Genomic DNA, 22069 nt, shown 5'->3' with positions numbered 1-22069 from the left:
ATCAAAATACTTGCTGTTGGTATTAATATGGATACTCCTGAAGTCATATGCCTATATGAATAGCTGAGCTATTGTCTTTAAGTTGTTGGGACTGCTGGATGTAGGAAAGAGATGGTGTGCTGGGGAATGAAAATCTGGCAGCAAATAAAAATCCCATCAAAATATTTTTAAAATTTCCTTGTATATGGTAGCTTGATTTATGGTCCTTGAATACTGTATCTAGTATTCAGCAACAGTTTTTTCTGTTTTAACAGTACAAGCAAATGACTTCCCTACACTGCCAGCATTTTCCACTGGTCAAAAAGTGGAGAGAATTATGTAAGTAATAAGGAATATTATTAAAAATGTTTGGAGAACAGTTAAATAGCTGATACACAGTGGACTCCCAATGTGAGAAGGAGGTTGACTGCTGGTCCAGAGTGTAAGCATGGACATGGACCTGCGATAGAGCTGCCTCACACAGCCACCAGTGATCTGGAGAGGCTTTTAACAAATTTGTCCACTGAGATAATGACCGCGAGAATGTCCCAGAGCAAGATCTGCATCTGGAAATAACTGCTTTTTTTGGCCTGTCTCTGGCGACCACTGGGTCTCAGGCTGGCTTAAGAGCAGAACATGTTTTTTGTTTTTACATTTTCTTTAGGTGTCAGAAGGAAATACAGGTCACCTTCAAAAAGCACAGTATTTTCACACCTCTGTTTTGCAGGCTATCAGTCCTGTCTTTCTCTGTAAGCCTACCTCCATTCCATCCAGATTTCTGTAGTATTTTAATAGGAAATAGGAAATAACAAAAAAAACCCCAATACAATAAGATGCTGTTCTTATGTTTGCTATGGAATAGGTAAGGAAAATCTCTCTGCAAGCAGAATATAGCTTTTAAAAATATTTTGAAAAATGAACATTTTACTTAGAAAGCATCAAAGAGATACTACTGACTGAAATAACAGAAATTCTTTCAGCGCTACTCAGACAATTCTATGTATACATGGCTAAAAAAAAGATACTACGCCCACCGTATTGGGACTGAAATATGTTAGTGACATTTTACATTGAGGAAACCTGACCAGGGGAGACAGGTCAATAACTGCCAATTTTTAGCTGTTGCTGTTTATAACTGGTTTTAAAACAGAGACAGAGAACTTTTCCAATAACAAGCCACTGAGCTCTGCCTTGTCTTGAAGCAAAATGTTGAGACCCATTGAGAGGTATGGAAATTGATTCATCCATGACCTTTTCTAAAACTCTCTCAGTCCATGATGACCCCTTTAAATGGAAATGTTTGCTTGCTCAGAAGGACTGGAGCTGCTTTTTCAGGTGTGCCTACCAAGGTGTGCTTTTATATTTTTGACATTTTACTTACATTTTTTTTTTATCTTCAGAGGATGAATGGGGCTGATGCTTTGTCATAGATGTCAGTTTGACTTGCATCCCTCGTTCTTCTCTGAAGAGCAGTCATTCATGTGGCTCAGCCCTCATTTCTGTCAAAGCAATGTTAGCCAAGTAGTCATTTTCCTCTTACCTTCCACAGACAAATTTAAAGTAGGGGAAAATTTAGCTTTTTCCTTCATCCTCACAGACATCACTTTATAAAGTAAATGCTGAAAATGAAAGGTTTCCTCACACATATGTGCTGGAGCAGGATTATGGGTTAAGTGAACCTGAATGCTGAGTTCTCTCACTGGTGTGCTCACGTGTGGCTGGCGGAGAGTTAGTCCCTTTGTTCAATAGGATCAGGTAAACTACATCTGGCATTGCTCCTCAGCTGTGTCTGGTGAGACAACCTCTGGAAGCTGTTGGCCTCCATGTGAAGCAGAGCAGCCCCTATAGCTTTGGCACTTGCCTGGTTTTGGGTAGGCAGCTCCCTGCTGACTCAGGCAGCTGATCCCGCTGATTGCAGCGGCAGACATAGCGCCTGTGCAGAAGAAAGGTCAGGTCTGCCACTGATCAGGACTAAGCAGCCTTTGGTTGGCCAAAGCTCCTGCAACATAATCACTATCTGTCTGAGTAATTGGGGAGGAGGGAAGGGACATGAAAGGGAGGACTCAAAAATTTAAGCTTTGTCCCATCTATGTGTTACCAGCAGCCTACCTTGAAAGCCACTGCTTGTTTTCATGCTTAACAGTAATGGCCTCATTTCTGGGGAATCATTTATATCTTGAGTTAACATTGATTTTTTTTTTCCCTTCCCTTGTAGAATCCTGTGGTTAATTTGTTTTTAAAATGTTGTACAGTAATTACATTATTTAAATGAATCATCTGACAAACTGATTCTTCATCAAACTTGTCACTCACTCTGCTATTTCTCTTTTAACCTGGACCTTACCATAAATTCTAAGCTTGACTGTAAGTCGTCAGCAGAACATGGGAGAAGAGAAACTATTTACTAAATTGCTAGATTTCATTAAGGATACATGGATGAAAACACAACAGCACAGAACAGCCAGATTTTTTTTTGCTGGCTTGTTTATGATGCAAATCTATAGACTGATTCAAATCTTTTTTACACATATGGGTCCCAACAGAAAAATCAAGCTCAAATAGGTAGCAGTTTAAGCTTTTTGAAATGCAAATATCCCAGACTTCACTCATAGTAAGCAACAATTTCCTCCATAAACTGTCTTGTGGACTTTGTTCATGGGCAGCATGGCACTGCTCTTTGTGCTTATTTTAGGGTTTAATTGGGAGAACAAGAAAAAATTTACTGACTTGGAAGAATTACTTCTGTGGTCTCAAAACTTTCCTATCCGGAGGGGGGGGGGGGGGCACTAGATTTCAGAGACTCTAAATGGCACTCTATTCATCATCTCCAGTTCAGCTAAACTAAATTTCCTGCATAAAATTATGGACCTCTTGACTTTCTGACCCATTCTTACACCAGACCTTTCCAGAGTATCCCACCAGCAAATTGAAGCATGTAACCGAAGTTGTCTGTAAGTTTTTTGCTGCTGTGTCAACATGTACAAAAGGAACATGGAAAATATGTTGAAGGGGTACCAACATACTGGTTGTACAGCTGACTTTCAGAGAGACCTGTCTGAATATATTTGACATGTATGTGACAATGCATATGCAGCTTTGATTAGTTTGTCTAGGAAACACATCCATACACTTTCACTCTTTCCATCACTCCTCCTTTCCCTCCACTCCTTCCCTCTGCCCAGTGAGCTTCTACTCTTTTTTAAAAGAGACCAAGCAAAAATTCTGCAAAATTCTGTTAATGAAGTATAAAGAGTTCATGGATATACGTCAATTAAAATTAATCTCCATTTAATAGATAACTGATAAGAGGTCTGGAAAAAGTTCTAGTCCTAAAATGCGAAAGTGCTTGTTCATGTATAGGTATGAAGGTTACCTCAAGGGTGGTTGAAAGAAGTTGGTTTAGTTTAAAAAAAAAACAAAACCAAACCAAGAAAGTAATACAAACACAATACAAGCACAAACACAAGTGTAAGCACAGCACAATATTAGTTTCCAAGATGGAGAAGATTTTTTGCTAAGATCAAATTGAAAAAGACCCGTCCTATTGGAAGTGGAGAGAGATGGTAGTCACCCTGTCTTAACAGAAAGTTATCTCAGGCTATCCATTATACTCAGTGGTTTCCACCTTGCCTTATGAAACAAAGTTCTGCTAATTGTAGTAGGGATTCAAGTAAAACACTACAGTTACATCTTGCTGGTCCAAGCCCAAGCTGGCATTATAGCTAACTGAAAATGCTTGTCTTCCTCAGGTGAAAGGGAGAAAAGGAAATTTTATTTAACAAGAAAAGTAGTAAACTTGTTGGTATCATCACTACAAAATCCTGCTGACTCTCAGTTTTCTATGTGAGGTTTTACATTTGATTCCCAAACCAGCATTTACACTTTTTTTCCCATCTATTTCTGTGTGTCACAGTCTCCTGTAATCATTTGTATGTTTTATGATGGAGGGGAAAAAAAATCAGTAAGTCTTTAAGGTTCTAATACATGTGTATAGTAAATGAGAAATACATATAGTGAACAAGAAAATTGCTTAAGTTGGCAAAATTGCTTAAGTCATATTAAGGTATTGTTATATATGGGTTTGAGAGATAATATAATGTTGTGTATTTAAGAGTAGCTAGAGATTACATTGCCAATTTGGGATTGATAGTCTCCAGTCTTTCCATTGTTGAGTTGAAATTCAAAACAGGTTTTAATTCCACTGTGTTCCCATTTCCTGATTGTCAGCTAATGACTGCACTATTCCTACACTGGTGACATCAAAATTGCAAGAGATTGCAGCGCATTAGCTGAATGCATTCTGATGCTCAGAAAATAAGCAATGTCTAGGGCTCAAATTTCACACAGGGAAATGCGAAAATACGTATCTGAAAAATCCAAAGTATTCTCTAGTGACTTGCACTAAATGAGTAAATTATACTTGCAAAATCAAGTACTGAAGCTGGAGATTGCTGTTTAAAGGAGCTATTTTTTTTCAAATTAGCTGTGTTTGTTATGCATTCATCAAATCCCAGTGCTCCTAGACAGCCTGAATGTGTTGTTGGCATAATAAAGTCTCTAGAGGCTAGAGGGAGTAGACATTCCAGTATAAGTGGGACAGCCTGTTGGCTTGAAACGTAGCCACCTTCTCCATCTCAGAGTATATGCCAAAGCAGTCAGAATGCTTCCAAAATTTGCATTGGTTATTTACAGGTCCTTTTCTGGAAACTTGCTTCCATGTTAAAGAAAAGCTCAGATTCACCTCATTTGTTTTTAAAAGGAGCAAGAAGTATATACAATTTCAGTCTCAAAGTTCTGACAAATTGAACAGAACTCAAAGAGCAGTTGCCCAACTGGGATTGCACAGAATGGGTTGGTCCACATCTTTGTTCAAATAGTTCAAAATAGATGTTGGAAGAAGAATCTAGAGGAATGATAGGCAGTTGAGAGCAATTGTGCTAGATCCAGCACTGTCCTCGGAAGGAGACTTTTAAACCAATGTCGTCAAGGTACTGATTGACACTACACCACTGGAGACATCACTCAACACTGGCACAGAGGTGAAATCTTCCATGGAAGCAGCATATGGATCAGTTATGTTCTGTATCTACAAGTTCAGTTCTTTGAAAAACAAAAAATACTCGCCTCTCCCTGAGCAAACAGAAATGACCAACAACGTTGCCTGCGTTTTATAAAAGACTAAAGCCCTACTAAGACACCAACCTTAAGTGGAAGCTTGCAGTCCATTTCTACTCGTACTCCTAAGTCACTTCTAACTGTGGATCTTCTATTGCCAAGATTTGCAGAAACACTCAGAAAACATCTCCAACACATCCAAGTTTCATCTCTAAATGTAGATTAGATTAGAGCAGGAGGAACAAGACCTATGAATATCACTAGTTTCATTAGTCATGAAGTCAACTGAAGTTTTCACAAGCATTTAAAAATTTTATTTTGAGAGGCCTGAAAATAAACATGCATCATCTTTCACAGATGTTTGTCTAAGCAACATTCATAATATTGAGTTAACCTACAGTGACACTGTAGATAAAAACAAATGATCCAATATGCTCTTGCTGTGGTGCTTTTAACAGCAATTTTAACTGCTTTGTTTTATGAATGCTCAGATTAATATTGCTCATAATTTATTTTTCTCTTTTTATGTACAGTGATGAAACGGTGACTAATACTTCTCATTTATCTCTTTCAACAGGAGGAATATTTGAAACTGTGGAAAATGAACCTGTTAATACTGAAGAATTGGCTTTCAAGTTTGCAGTCACCAACATTAATAGAAACAGAACACTGATGCCTAATACCACATTAACCTATGACATCCAGAGAATTAACCTTTTTGATAGTTTTGAAGCCTCAAGAAGAGGTAATTATCTAAATTACTGTGTCAGTAACATACATGTCTATACCAACTTAATCTCCTTTTTTGCTGCAATTGTAACATATATATGAACAATAATATAAAATTTATCTTTCAAAGTTATTTGAACTAAGAATGAAGCTGGACTTGGACTTGTCATCTAGTTTCTGATAAAACACCTACATGCTGTCTGCATGCTAAGAACCCCAGATGGAAGGTGGCAAGTCCAACCCATTTTTCTTTCCAAAAAATAGATTTGCCACCTGGAATTCTGCAGAATATGATCACGGACTAACAGGGAGCACAGTGGGATGTCACAACCCATAATTAGCACACATACACAGATATCCATTATTTATAACAAATTATTTCTATTGTATTTTAAAGAACAGAGGCCAGTAGTCTCCCTGTTCTGAAATATTAATGCTTCAGAGGGTTAGAAAAGGAAATAAATTTCTCTGTTATAAACAACTACAGGAATTGGAGTGGACAAATTTGGAATTTTTTTACCGATTTTTTCTTTTTCTCAGAGGGAAAATTATGGTTCAATTTACTTGCAGACCAAAACAGAAAGGGAATAAAAATCACAACTCTTCTTAAGCATAGTGTATTTCTTCACCTCTAGGAGGCAACCTTGAAGTTTGCTAAAATTTTATATACTGCAATCTAGTTTCAGGAATTACATGGTGTGCACACAATCTCATTCAAACAAGTCTGGAGAAAGACTATAAATCGCTAAGACTTTGCAGATGTGCTTTGCAGTTCACTATAACATCTGTCACTGTAAATGGTGCAAGATGTGCTTGCTATAAGGCAAAAGATGTGTCTGCTGTAAGGCAAATGAAGGCTGAAAAATAAACATGCTTCACATAACGAATTGTGGTAGAATTCTGGTGAGCTGTTGCCTTCCAAATGTCCAAGTTACTAAATTCTCCTCGTGGTACTAAAGACTGGAAAAAAGGAGAATGCTTTCAAAGAACATAAAAAATAGCTTTCAATTCTCTTTATTGCATTCTTTTTCAAATATAAGATATATGATGGAACTATATGCTATCAAAAATCGACTGTGCTGGATTTATAATCCATGTAATCCAGACAGAGAGGATTTCAAATTCTCTGTAGAGTGAGAATCTCTTCTGTGACTGCTGTGAAAGTATCTTCTCCATTTAATCTGTAGGAAGGAGTTCCTTATAAATATTTTTTGTAAATCTACATGCAAGAAATACATTCAGACAGTAGTAATTTCATCTCATCATGAATTATTGATATTATTTATGCAATTTGCACATTAAAACCTGTGATCCTTTAAGAAGCCTTCTGAATTAAACCTTGAAAGCCCGTGTATTTCATGCCATCTGTAAAACACTCTTTTGTAGACTGAAGACAGAAAATAATTGATTTTCTGTTGTGCTCTATTACTATCAGATAACTAAATATTAATTTAAAAATCTCAGCTCATTGTGGATGCTTGTGTACTTAGTATTTCATACAATCACTGTAATTTCTAAATTTTCCACAAAGAACTGTCTTACAAAGAATGCAGCACTGCAACCCAGTGCAGGGCTTTCTCCCAGTCAATAAAGACCTTATTAGAAAGATTTGCAGTAAGTTTTACTAATGGACAAAAGTAATTAATATTACTTCATCTTCTGTGTGTTAGCCTGAAAAGACATGAGAGGGAAAGAAAAATGAAGAGACACCTAAAGGAGGGATTCTTTTGGCTGAGATATAGGCACAAGGAGAAAGAAACTTTTGTTGATACTAGCATTTGACTAATTTGGAAAGGTATCAAAATGTCAGTGTGTGTTGGTTCTTTATTTCCCTGTGTCATTACTGAGGGCTTTAAGCTTTATTGCCTGTTTTGTAAACACAGATTATGGAGCACCATAAATCATAGTGCCCTTTACTGTTTATATTCCTTCAGTAGCCTGAAATTAAAGCAACTAACTGGTAGAAGCTTGCCAGTCACAAAGGTAATACTTGTAGTGTCTGTTGTGACTCCATGAACTTATTTTCTGATACAGTGCCATGAAACTTAATTCATAACATGTCCCTTTGGCAAACCCATGGCCAGAAAGCTCCTGTTTTCTCCAGGATAATGCCATTCTGAAAAAGACAACTTAGGAATCATTGTGAACTGAAGGTAATGAGCAGAGAAGTTGTTTTGGTTTTTATTTGTACCAATCAGATTCTAGGATATAATGCTAATCAGTAAAGTCATTTTCAGGAACATTTGGAAATCTCTCAGTGGGTTTGGGAGCAATGTGGTTACCCATTCTCCCTTTGAAATGATGGAGATGGGTGGAGAATAAATGATCTCTGTAAACATCACACAGGTTACTTGCTTTTGCCAGCTAACAGCTTCTTCCTCTCCCTTCCTCTCCCCCTCAGCGTGCGACCAGCTCGCTCTTGGTGTAGCTGCTCTGTTCGGACCTTCCCACAGCTCCTCTGTCAGTGCAGTGCAGTCCATTTGCAATGCACTTGAAGTCCCACACATTCAGACCCGATGGAAGCACCCTACAGTGGATAACAAAGACGCATTTTATATTAACCTCTATCCAGACTATGCAGCCATCAGCAGAGCAGTTTTGGATCTTGTACTACACTACAAGTGGAAAATAGTCACAGTAGTATATGAAGACAGCACAGGTAAGTAGTACTGGTGCACTGCAGATCATGTACTTCTATTAATGTAGATACATGAATAAATTATGTTTGTGTCTGTGATAGTTCAACCTGGCATACTTACAGCAATTTTTCTCAGAATATAGAAAAAAAAGGTCTCTAAGGCTCAGCTTTCGTGTAGCTGCTATGGCTTTTGGAAAGCTGTTCATTTCATCAGACCTTAAGAAGTCACCAGGAGGTATCTCCTGGATTCTGAATAGACAGTCATGTCTTGCTTCCTATTTGTGGAACGAATAACGCAGCTTCAAACTGATACATATTCTAGTGTGGGACTGATTAGGGATTCTCCCTCTCAATGAAGGTTGATCTTAAAAGAGATGCATCTATAAACCAGAAGTTCAAGCTGCAGCATTTTTAACGTGGAAACTACCTTGTTCCTTGAAACTGTCTCAGAAACAGTCAACCCACTTGTCAGCTGAGTTCTGAAGACTGTAGGCGGAAGTTGCAATTTTTGTAAGTTTCCAGCCTGGGCTCTTAATTCAGAGAAGATCATTCGTTCTTTGTGACAAGAACCTCCCCCTGGGGCACACAGTAGTCATAGCTGTTCAGTGACATACCACAGACTATCAATTATCAGTAACATGTCCCTTTTTATTCACATGGAAAAAAGAGAAAATAAAGAGAATAACAAACTCATTCATGGGAACAAGTGATTTAAAATCTGATCAGAGACTAAAACTTTTTTTTTTTTTTTTTTAAATACACAGAGACCGTGGAAGAGTGTTGATGTTTTAAGGAAGTCCAAGCCACTGTTATGTGTCTTTACATATATAGGCTTTACTACCCCTGTAGCAGATAACATATAGTATATTGTATATTTTTCTGAGAAATGTATTGGCTGCTCTGGTCACTGAGAGAACTGCGTACCTAAAATGCTCTCAGAAGGAGTCCCGTCCAGCAGCATTGCACACCAAAATTTATTCCAAGCATGACTACAGAGAACATAATGTCTCCTACAGTATAGACTGAGTCATGGATAAAGGGTCCATAATCTAGATTCACAAGAAAAGGTTTGCATGTAAACAAACCATTAAGTGCTTAGAGAGGTCTATAGCTCTCTTTTTAAAACATAAGCAGCGCTAAGCAAGGCCTGCCAACTGATTGTTTTTTGCAGGACACAAAGTTACAGGTAAGGGTGCATTCTAAGCAGCAGAAAATACTTTCTTGGAGACAACATATCTGTAGAGATGAAGAAAATAGAGCCAATTAAATAAGACTTACACTGACAGTTATTCCACTGGAAACTCTCACCACCATCCTTCAACACTATTTTTATGGTAAAGGTGTAGCTGAACCACACATATTTCTGAAAAATCTTGTTGTGCATTAGTATTAGTGGTCATTGGTACAAATTAGGCACTTCACTGTCAACCCTACTCTGAGACTTACATTCCCATTTCTCTTCCCATTGCCCACAGAAGTATAACACCTTCTATAGCTCTACAGATGTGCAAGTAACATTTAAATTGATCATTTGATAATGGCATAAACCAAACCTGGATGAGCCATGAGCTCAGGCATCTGCCTAAGGCTTTAAAGGGATGCCTATTAAAATCATGGTGTGAAAATATGTCCAAAAGACAAAATTTCACTTAACAAAAAAAAAAAAACCAAGCCAAACCCAAATTTAAGGCTAAAAATGTTGTATTTCTTTATGCACTGCTGACAGCACAAAAGAAGCACATGTTTCTTCTTGGATCCAAGAGGCAAGTCTGAGTGCTAACATTCTGCTCACCTTGGACTCAGAGAGTACACCAGAGGGCTAGAGGTAGAAGAGAAAGAACAAGTGCGGCTGGACTTACTGCAGTGCCTTCTTGCATTTCCATTATGATGGTCTAGCTCAGTAGGATTTCTGCTGGGCTCCTAGCACTGTATGCCAAAATATTCTTACGGATAAACAAGTAGAGGACTTTTTCAGCCTACTCCATTATCAAACTAGCATTCTAAAACACCAAGTGTTGTGTACATGTTCAGCTATAAAAATGGCTGATATTAAAGAGACTTCATTTGCAGAGATATTTATCAAGTAAATTAATCATCAATCATCTTATTAGCTTGAAGTCAGGAAAGTAAACAGGTCAACTTTGATCAATATAAATAGTCTTTGGATTTTGAGTTAGAGTGACACCATTTAGCTCAAGCTCTTTTCTATTTCTCATTTTTTCTCTATTTCTCATCTCTCATGTTTGACATTACACTACAAGAAGAAAAAATATATGAACCTATTTTTTTTATTAGAGACAAATTGTATGTGAAGAGTAGCTTCATTCCTAAACAAACAATGAATTTACAGCTGTAACAGTGAACTTCCAATGATCCATACCCAAATTATTCAGGTTGAGATTAGCCTTGCTCCAGGTTAACAGCCTATTTTGAACATTAAGTGTGGGAAATCCTGTTTTCATCCTTCCCACTACAGCACTGCTGCAAGCCTGTGTGCCATCCTGGCCAGCTCCAGCACAGAGGCCACATACTGTGCCAGTTTGCCAAGCTGTAGTTGCCTGTGTCCTGTAGTTACGGTTTTCACTGCTGCATGGACACATCCGTCAATGGAAATGCAGTTATGAGTCTGGACTGAGCAATGTTAAAAAAACCCAGTGAGTTAATGTTTCCAAATGATCCATATCACTTGTGCCTACCCTCCTTATCTCAAACTCTATTTACCATGCTGCCAGTTTTTGTCATCCAAATGTTTTTCAGCCATAACTTTTTTCCAGTCAGTGATTTTGGTGTGCCTGCAGAGACAAGAGCACTACAAATGTCTGAATGGTTTAACACCAGCCTTTGCAGACCTCTACTTTTTAATAAGGCTTTCTCACTGACATCTGCTTTTTGAGATCTGGCAAATCATTATTTTATAGACCCACATTTTTCATGAGCAGGTTGTATGATATATGAAGATGGACGCCTTCCAGGAGCAAGTGCTTTACATCTAGGAAGCTACCTGTGTAAACAGAACTTGTAACACCAAAGGCACTTGGTTTGACACAGAGCAGTCTTGCCTTGACAGCTTAACATCTCTCTTAATTATAGTCCCAAGTTTTCATTCTTTGGCATTTTACCACCACATCAGCTTTACTCTTAGCTTGTCCAATGTGTACACTGGGCTAAGCCATTCTATGTTTTCTCACATATCTATTCTGATATTGGTGAAACATTAGCACTTTTTTCCAATCTTCTACAATACATTCAAGTTTCCAATATTTATCACATTAGTTGTTGAGTGTTAGCAATCTACTGAGTGAACTCTATAGGACTTTCAATGATAAGCAAATTTTATATAAGCAGGTCCAGAAAACCTGCAACTAATAGTGCTGAAAGTGACATTTGGAATAAGAAGTAATTACTCATCCTGCTTCTTATCAAATATCATGTTAAATGGTACCAAATGCATCATGCTAAAAAACTTTACTGTCTCCTCCAAAGGGGCCTACAGCAGTTATAAAGCTTGCATTTTGTTCCTAAAATACATTTGCAAAATTCCTTCATGTTTCCTGAATTGCACTGATCAGATTTTTACCCTCTTCTCTTGTCTCTTAGACCAGTATAAATAAGAATAGTAAAGCACACTACAGCTGATTTTTATTCCTAATTGTTGTCCTTACTGTGCCATCAAAAGATGGAATTTCAGCCAAAGTCATCTTTCTTGATAGTAAATTAATAGCTTTTGACTATAGAATAAATATTTTTTTAAACATCTCATATTTTTCTCTTTCTGAAATTCTCATCCCACTCGTTAATGCTTATGGATTTCCAACACTAGGGAAAAGTAAGACTCCTAAGCAAATGTAGTTATTTTTCAGGTTGAGACTGTGCTTCTTTTTTATCATGTTAAGCATAATCCATGTTATGTTCAGAGTCCCCAGGCCATAATCTGATTTATTCTGATTATTAATTCCTCTTTATTTTTGATCAAGGTGTTAAAAAAGTTAGTTTATATTAAGTGCAATGCCTTTGTGTAAAGCAAAAAATTGTCTCCTGAAGTTTAAAGATGATCTAATGAAGCCTTGCAATAGACTGCATGATACATCAAGCATGCATATCCCAAATTTAGGTACCATAAATTGTGGTTTATCTGTCCACATGCTAGAACTGGGTAGACATAACTGTTCTCTGGTTTAATTTAGTGGTTTGTAATAGATCCCTTCCAATATCCCACCTTTGCAATTTGCTATTTGGCACATCGATCTGTAACAGACACATGACTTTGTCTCTGTTATCAACAACTCAAACAAAATGAGTAAAAGCGGGTTTTTAGAGTAAAAGCGACTCTGCTTTTGATCTATCTTCCCTGAATTCAATAATTTTAACCTACCATGTGCTGACAAGGGCAACTACTTCAAATTCCTCATCTTCTGTAAGAATCCCTGACTTTCCCCACTTGTTAACCTGCTCTCCCAGCATTTGTTTAAGGCTCAGGGGAACCAAATCTTTTCATCAAATCAGTTCAATTAGTTTGCACAGAGCAGAATTTGAGTTCTTACTGAATTTGCTTTCTTTGAACCTGCTTTTACAAGGGACATCTATCTTTGCTAACCTTAATACAGTTTTCTAATAAAAAGGAGTACTTTCTCCCAAAGCAGTAAAAGCATTTCTTCAATTTTAAGTCTTGCTGAATTAACTATACATATTTTAATTAAAAAAAAAGGACAGAAATGGGGAGGTGAACACTTTCTACCAATGCACACCACCATGCTTACTGCCAACATGTGTGATTATTTGCCTGTTGCAACACTGTGTTTGTTAGCCATGTTTGAACCCCGAAATACATCACACATAACTTGCACTCGTTCTAGACATCATGAAGTGATATTAAATACTCAGAGAGTCACATATTTTAATATTTTACTTGTGTTAGAGCAAACCATTTTTCCAACCCCAAAGCTTACTGAATCCATCAATGTTAGAGACCATAAGGTGCTTTCTCGACAATACAGAAAATTCCCATCTCCGTTTCTGAAGGAAAAGGAGAAATTGTTTATATGTCTGGGTAAAAGGCAGCAGAATACAGTCCGTAGGCTAAGAAAGTTAGTGAAACAAGTCTGGTTTCCATCCTTGTAAATCTTGTTTTATAACCCTAAATTGAGTCTTTCCTCTCAGTAGGCCTGGCTAATGCTCTCTCCAGACTCTTCACAGTTCACACTCAGCCACTGCGGCTTCCACCTGTCTGGACTCTTTCCTATCCAAGTTCCTGCTCCAGCTCAGTCCTGTGTTGCTGTTCAGGTCACATCACCCACTTTGCAGAGAGGGAGTTGATGACCAGGATTTGTCACTTTTGAGTCCTTCCCAGCTTGGCCACTACTTCCTTCCCAACCTGATGGGCAGTCCATGATGACTCCTGCCTGTTACAGGCTGAGTTCCAGATGGTCTCACCAAGCGAGAGAAAAGTGACTGCCCTAAGCGCTGTACTTGCCCAGGCCTTCCCCACTCCCCCCAAGAGTCAGACTTGGTGGTATCATGTCCAAGGGTTTGGAGTTGTTGAGGAGGAGGAAGAGGAAGGAGAGCATTGATGGTTATTCTCCTGTTCTATTAATTATGCTGGCAGTCAGTTGATTCAACCTTTTGCTTGGTCCTCCATAAAAATAACTGCAGTTCTTTTCACTGCTTCTTTGATTTCCTCAGTACACTGTAGCTAGGCTTTGCCTTCACTTCATGTGGCAGTAGGAAGTGATGGGAAGTACAAGGTCCAAGTCTCATGTGGCTAAAGTAGATATTTTAAGGCACACAGCATTTTCCTTCCCCAAAAAAGGAGATGGAGATGGGTGGGTAAATCCTTTTCTTCTGCTCTTCACCATACTTGCACTTAAGTACTTTTTCTTGCTGGAAAGAGAAACAACAATACTCAGTCTGAGGCTGTGGATAAGATGCAAGATTACATGCATGCTGGACTCTTCCTCCCAAATCCAGTTTTCTCTTAGAGTCACCTTTTGTTCTGATGGCCAAGTCACTGTGGTCAAGGGCTGAACACTTGAGCGCGTGGTGCAACCAAGCTACAGCCTTACAGTCAGATTACATAAACTCCCCTACTTGTTAGTCAGCATTGGAAGCATGTGCCCCATTCTTATAATAATGAGCTCAAATTGTTTCATATTTACACAGGCTGGCTTCCAGCCAGGCTCTGATCTCACAGCGCGTGCAGTAATTTACATTTGAATACTCTTGATGCTTAATATTCTATATTGATTGTTGATACTTGAAAACCTGCAAAGAACAGACCCAGCCTTGCAGGCGGAGGGAAAGATTAATTTTTTCAAAAGACATTGCCTGTACTTGAGTGAAAGCCAACAGCCCTCAACATAGCAATCACTCGCTAACCTCAGAAGAAATAGCAATGCTTCATCTTGCCTTATATGTGCCATTGGACCATTCAACCAAGGACATTCATGTACAAGACAAATATATACCCAATCCCGGCAGGAGAGTAATGACTTTTTTCATACTGATAATTTTTTTGATTTTTGTTCAAGAAGTGCTTCTCACCCATATTCTCTCTCTCTCTCTTTATGCACATTTTTAAGGCAGCTTTTTACTTTCACTCAGCAGGAGATCACAAGTTTCTTGTGGGTAAATTACATTCATGGATAATGAGAAAGAGACTGTAATCACACACCTCAAAGAACTCTTAACTGTCTTACTTAGGTTTTGGAGTCAGTACAAATTACATAGGAGTGCTGAATTAGCTAGTAGAATTGCACTGTGTTTAAATACTTGGACAAATCTTCAGCTAGTTTACCTCCACTGACTTCAGATAAGCCATGTAGATTTTGTACCAGCCGAAGACATAGTCTTAGAAATCATGTTCTTGTGCTTACAAGTGTAGAGCTGGATCTCAAAATATTTCTGTTCTTTATAAGATCTCAAACTTGCCAAGAGACCTTATGCAAGCCACTATGCCTTCAGGCATTTTTTCTCCAAACTGATGATGAGAAAAATTTAAGGGTCCTGCTTTGGGGTCTTGAAATGTATGCTGAAATGAGGACAATGAGAGCCATATGTGTGGCTGTTAAGAATTATTGGTAAGTGCCACTCAGGCTAACCACTAGCTTCTAAGTGAGCCACAATGGTGGTGCTAGCCATTGAATATTTTTCTCCCTCTATCACACTTCATCTGCTCCTGCTTGACATTAGGTAGGAAAGTTAGTAAGGAGGTTCCTTCAATTCTGTGTGCTTGTCGTTTAATATTGAAATAATAATTAGCTGCCAGGGAAGAAGCTTCATATACTTTTTGCAATAAACTGTAGTAATATAGCATCAATACAAACATATACTATAGTCAACCAATTAAATATAATTTTCAGAATATTTAGATGTTGAAGCCAAGTATAACCATGAAAAAGAAAAGCTATAACAATATTAGTTAGGAGACTGGCAAATGCGAAGCTAACAACTACCATTTCAGGATATGAAATATGTTGGTACTGATAAGAAACCCTGTTTAAGTGACCATAAACACTCATTGCACAGAATGGTATAATTGCATATAATTTTTCAGGTCTAATTCGCCTGCAAGAGCTCATCAAAGCCCCTTCTAGATACAACATTAAAATCAAAATCCGCCAACTGCCCTCTGGAAATAAAGACGTTAGGCCTTTACTCAAGGAGATGAAGAAGGGCAAGGAGTTCTACGTGATATTTGATTGCTCACATGAAACAGCAGCTGAAATCCTTAAGCAGGTAAGGAGAAGGGCATGAAAAAGCATAACGTTCATTTTGTATCCTGAAAGTTTTCAGCCTCTCTGGTTTTTATTTTCTGGGAAACACTAAAACGAATGCATTTACCAATTAGGACATAGGCTTGTTAATAGCAGGGATAGAAGTTGCTACAGAATGTGCAGCAGCATCTGAGCACTCCACAAGGCCTCAGGGCTTCACAGAGCCGTAAGGACCACCAACAGTATTAATGTCTAAAGAGAAACCCATAGATACCCTGCAGAAGTAAATATGCATTTCTTTTTAATATTTCAGGTTCTGCTTGACTAGGAAGATGGTTGTATTTATTTTAGCTTATCCTGGTTTAATCAATACAGTTTTTATGTCTTCCCCCACAAAAAAAGAAAGAGCCCATTTTGGAGTGCTTAGGAAGCGGCTCACATTAAGCCATTGCCTCCACAAAGGTTGCATATCAGGTTCAGTGCTGACTACAGTAACAACAGAGCATTAATCCACTGCAGACAAGAGCTTAACTCTGCATTCACTTCCCTGTAACAAAGCAAGATTTGGTCTTTTGGCACTACCTCATTATATTTTAAACTCTGGTACAACAAGAAGATGCAACAGATAAAGTATCAGAATAAAATCGTATACCTTAAAACAGGAAGAGAGGCTATTATGCAAGCCCTGACCTAAGTGTGAGAGTTGGACAGCCACACAAGGCAAGGATAAAAACCACAAGGATGTTAATGGGCTGGGATGTTACCAGGGACACAGAAAGAGTGGTGTAAATTGGAATTTACTGTTACTTACTATAGGTTTCTAGACAATCCAAGTCTAAAGTACTGGCTCCTGCAATTCATTGACCTATAGACAGTAATACCAAGCAAGTAATACATTATGAATGGCATTTCCCTTTTTGCTGCAATTGTAGGTATGAGGGGTTGTTGATTTTACTGTCAGTTGGTCTAATGGGAAACACTGAAGACCATCAGAGTGGTTCAACTGGTCTGAATGTACAGATACGGGTTGCTCCATAAAGGTTAAAACCTGTGCTTCCAACCTTGAATGTTTTGCTGAAATATTTAAGTTAAGCAAAGCAGCTTTCTGTATCAAAGTAAGAAAGACAACTTACTGGTTGCATTAGTGTGAAGAACCTGAAACCATCCTCTCCAGACTGGAGAATCTTGGCCCTGTGAATACAGATGTGCAGGATGGTGTCCTAAATCAGATACAACACACCTGAGAACAGCACACAAGTTCCCATGAGCTGGTAGAGTTAGATTTATTGCTGTTAGAAAAGTTGGCCTGTACTAAATTTTAAGGGTTTTTTTCAGTTAAAGCTACATATTTAAGCTACGGCAGGGCCAGATGCCAGCATGATGTTGGTAGTGTGAAGGAAGAGCAAGGGGAGGGTGTGCAATCATGCAGCTGCTGTCTCGTGATGGAAAGCTCGCTGTAGCAAGCAGCATTAATTGAGAAGGTAGGTGGACAGGAATGGTGCTGTCCCCTCACTCTGCTCCCTGTAGGGCTGTCCAGAAGCATTAAAACATGACAGCAGGAACAAGCTGCTCCAAAATGAGATTTGTGGGGGAAGACTTAAACTGACAACATGAATTTTCAAGGATCTGCAAGAAGAAAGTGCAGATGTCTGGCACACTGCAGGAGGCACAAAGCTTCAGAAATACCAGGCTGAGTATGAAAAAAAAAAAGAGAAAAATAACCTTAGTGTCAAAAGAAAAAGAGAATGTGCTAAAAGATACACTAAGACAGGGCAAAGTGGCAGAATGGTTTGTGTGGGAAATGGATCAGGGAGACAACTGACAGGCTGCAGATACAGATAATGCTCTTCAATGCCTTAAGAACTGAGAAGAGGATGGTGAATGGCAGTGTGGAAGAAAACAGAAAAATTAAGAGAAAAATAATTAAGAGGAGTGTGGGTCAGAGCTGTGGGAAAGAAAGCAACATAAATACATGCTAGAAAGAAAGGGAAAATGGCTTTTATATGAGATAGTTCTGAGGCTGAATCTAGATGGCTGCAGGAGTAACTCATGTGCTGAAGTTCCTCATTGTCAAAGGCAGCTGTGAAATGGGAAGGTGTGGAGGGCTCTGAATTCACGTGTGACTCATCTAATTGTAGGGTAGCTACATGAAGTACCATGGTTCACATTCTCATCACTGCATACAGAAACCCCTATGTAATTTTACACTGAATGAAAACAGGATATTAAAGAGAATATTATAGAAATTAGTTTAAGAAAACTCTTCAATGTTAGAGAAAATATTTTTGGCTTTGTAAATTATCTAATAGATATTATGGGAAAAATATGTATCATTGTCAAATTACAGAAGATTTCTAATAAGAGTAGGAATTAGAGACAACAGACACCTAAACCTGACACCCAAACCAGCAATTTCTTGTCTGCCTCCTGCATTGACAATAATGTAGCTGATGTTTAGTGGCTCATGCAGGAGAAGATAAATAAAGGAAGTGGAGATTTGTAGTGGTATGGGTGGTGGAGGGTATTTTACAGATTAAAACTGCAGCAGGGTCACACAGGCACATACCCACCATTGCTTGTGCTTGTTTGCTGTGTCCTCCTAACCCTCTAAGCCTGCACAGCTTCACACAAGGGTCTGCATTTCCCTCCTTCCAAGCCCAAGGGTGCCCCATCTGCACTAGTGTCGTGGTTTGAACTCGGCCCGTAGCCAATCACCATGTGGCCAGTCATTTACCTCCCCCCCCCCACCCCCCAGCCCCAGATAAATAGGGAAGGGACCAAAAACAAGAAATTCGTAGGTTGAATAAAAAAAATTTAGTAATAGTAACAAAACAGTAACAATAGTAAGTCCAAACAGGTAATATGTAATATAGTTGCTCACCCACCGGTGACCGGTAACAGCCCAGCCCCAGCAGTGATTGTGACCGCACCAGAAATCTCACCATGTGGACTAGAAAATGGAAACAAGAGAGCACACATCTTGTATACTGAGCATGACGTGACCTGATATGGAATACTCCAGTGACGGATCTGGGCCAGCCCTCCAGCGGTGCTCCCTCTTAGCCCAAGGAAAGTTAACTCTATCCTGGCTAAGACCAGGACAACTAGGATCTGCTCTATCTCCTTTGGACAATCCCCAGCCAAGGTGGGCATCATCCCTCACCTCCTCCAAGCATCTGGGAAAGAGGCAAGAGGCCATGTCTCATCTGTTACAGCTACGTTTCCCTGCTGCGGGGCAGGGAGGTGTACTGCCAGTAGCATTTCTGCTGCCAGCCACCATCCTGCCTCCAACCTGAAGGCACAGGCGGGAAAGAAAACCTGCTGCCTGTTTTCCAGTGGTGCATGTGCTGCCAGGGCTGGCATCAGCAGCAATGGCTCTGCAAGCAGGGGCTGCTCGCACCAGTGCTCAGGTGGCACCAGCTGTAGCACGGCTTGTTTCCCAGGAAGGGTGGGCAAGGGATGCCTAAAAACTCTTTCTGGGAGCAAAAGGATTAACACATCTGAAATTATGTCCTGAGAGTGTCAGCGTATGGAGCTGGTTTTGGGAGTGTGGCGTTACCTGACCCAGATGCGTTTCCAGGCTGTGGGACTAGGGGAGATGACCTCTTCACTTGGCCTCTTCAAACTATTGTTTACAAAACAGCACAAAATACAGATTTATTCTCTTAAATGAGACTATATTTTTCTTATTTATAGCTTCAAATAAAATACTATTGAGCCACGGTTCTTCCTTGTGCACAAGAACAGGTGAATCAATAACTTAATTTAAACAAAATACAAAGCCTGCACACAGCTGAATAAGCTGTTCCCTAAACTCACACATTTCTCCTTTTCTCTGAAATGCTGCAGAGAGCAGACTTTCACAGTCCCCAACCAGCTTAATGAGGCCTGGCCTTCTCATCACCCACATCTGGAAGGAGCAAGAGAAAACTGTGATTATTAATTGCTGCCTTTTCCAACAGTCACTTTGAATTTTCTCTCCATATTTGTTGGTAACCTCATGTGACTGGTGCATGGAAGCTAAGGGAGCTTTTTAGCTCTGTGCCTGTACCAGGTAACCACCCAAACTGGCAGCTCTGCTGCCTAAAGTGACCTGCTCTACAGGGATCAAATTTTTCAGAAATAACTTGAACTGAGAGGTTGTGCCAGCAGGGTTTTCAAACAGGATGTATTGCACCTGCAGAGCTGATGGAAAAAGCTGCAGCTGGTCTGACATTCCCATAGTCCAATTGAAAATCTTGGCTGCTGGAGCTTTAAAACTCATGAAGACTGGACAAATCATCTGATATCTAACAGAGAATTAGATGCTAAAAGCAAGAGCTAAGTACAGTTGTAGCTTCTTAGGGTAAAATTGTGATCTCCAAAGTCCTGCTCAGGATCTGCTTAAACTCTGTAGGAGCCTCCCTGTTTGACTTCAGCAGTGCCTGTCCTGCTCTGCTCCGAGGGTGCCTAGCATCTCTTTCCTTTCCAAGCCTAAAAATAGACAACCCTGAGAGAGTGTGAGGAAAATAAGGTGCCTTCCAAACTTGCCAAAGACCAGCAAGACTGAATCCCTTATGCAAGGAAACTGTAAACACTTTCTTCAGGGAAAAACTTGGTGGTTCCAACATTCACCTGAAATATTTTGTGAACAGAGATTTGATGGTCTGTCTAGACTGGGTAAGCAATCCCATAAATCAGTTATATCTAGCTATTGCAAATTGCAATCTGTTTTATGCACAAATCTTCCCATATAGCCCACACATACTGTATTTAGTCCGATACTGCCTTTTTGTATGAGGGACTTGGTTCAAGAGGTTTAGTTGTTATGGTTAACGTTCAATTTATTCTTCTAACACACCGACAGTTGACACAGCATTTTACTACTAGGCAAACTTGTCTTTCATAGACTATGTTGCTACTAGCCTTAAATTATCTACTCCTTCCTCCACATCTTTAAAATAAATTTTATGAAATGTACTGTATATTTAATCAGGTTTAGGACACTCATAAAGCAGTTCATAAAGACTTCTATGTTCACTTTCACTATGACACAAAGAGCAAAATAATTAATTCATTTCCTACAAAATTACAAAAACTAGGTGTCATCACAGTGTACACTCCAGGTACAATAATAAATGTGAGAATATAAAAATTAATTTCTTGAGTATGCTCCTTCTAATAACAGGTAGGCTGAAGCCCACTCTCCACTAACAAAAGGCAGGTTTAGGTATGTTCTCGCTGCCACTGGAGAAATAACAGTGGCAGATCCTCCCTAGGGTGAGAAGCAGATAGATACTCAGCTCACTGGTTCTCCTTTCCCTTATTCATTTTATAAAGGGTTTTTGTGGGGGAGATGTCCTCTTCGGGCCATCTGGTTCTTTCTGAATGCCATCAGATGATGAGAGCCATAGGTTAAGATATCAGTGAAGACCATGGGCACAGAAATGGTGCACTATAGGTATTTCACCCTGAAATTTGGCACTTCAGTTCCCAAATCTAACTATAGGTCTCCATAGAAATAAATGTGGCCATTGTCTCAGAAACTTTATTTTGAGCTTGGGAGTTACAGCAGCACAGGCTGTTAGAATACAGTCTTTCAGGGTACTGGCTGTGTAACATCACAGCTGCGCTATGTTAAGACCTCTGTTTCTCTGTTCTTGTTAGATTTAAATGAAAGCTAAACTAGTCACATAAACTTGCTCATGTAGTTGTTCTTTCCTTCCTTGGAAGAGTCACTTGATGGTGCAAATGCAAGCAGACTTTCAAACTAAAAGAGTGTTTTCAGTCTTGGTACTGTGAGAGGATGTCCATGCTGAAGTTTGAAAGGTAATGCTGCTCTCCTACCTCCCTGGGATCTCTTCAGAAAGCAGAAGGAGCCAACCACAGCTGATTGGGATCTGGGTCCAGTACATTCATC

The 22069-nt window shown here is 39.2% G+C and overlaps 1 protein-coding gene across 4 annotated transcripts in view; it reads left to right on the top strand.

Moving 5' to 3' along the window:
* Positions 1 to 22069, top strand: part of GRIK1 (glutamate ionotropic receptor kainate type subunit 1) — a 175595-nt gene that overhangs the window by 91693 nt on the left and 61833 nt on the right. For all 4 annotated transcript variants that reach the window (XM_074902559.1, XM_074902540.1, XM_074902569.1 and 1 more), the window contains exons 2-4: positions 5672 to 5839; positions 8225 to 8482; positions 16011 to 16192. In XM_074902559.1, coding sequence (XP_074758660.1) covers positions 5672 to 5839; positions 8225 to 8482; positions 16011 to 16192 — 608 coding nt within the window. The remainder of the gene's footprint in view (positions 1 to 5671; positions 5840 to 8224; positions 8483 to 16010; positions 16193 to 22069) is intronic.

The sequence above is a fragment of the Athene noctua genome, chromosome 1 (assembly GCF_965140245.1).
Source record: "Athene noctua chromosome 1, bAthNoc1.hap1.1, whole genome shotgun sequence".
Lineage (NCBI taxonomy): Eukaryota > Metazoa > Chordata > Aves > Strigiformes > Strigidae > Athene > Athene noctua.
The sequence above is the reverse complement of the archived record's forward strand: the minus strand, read 5'-3'. Positions and strand labels throughout refer to the sequence as shown.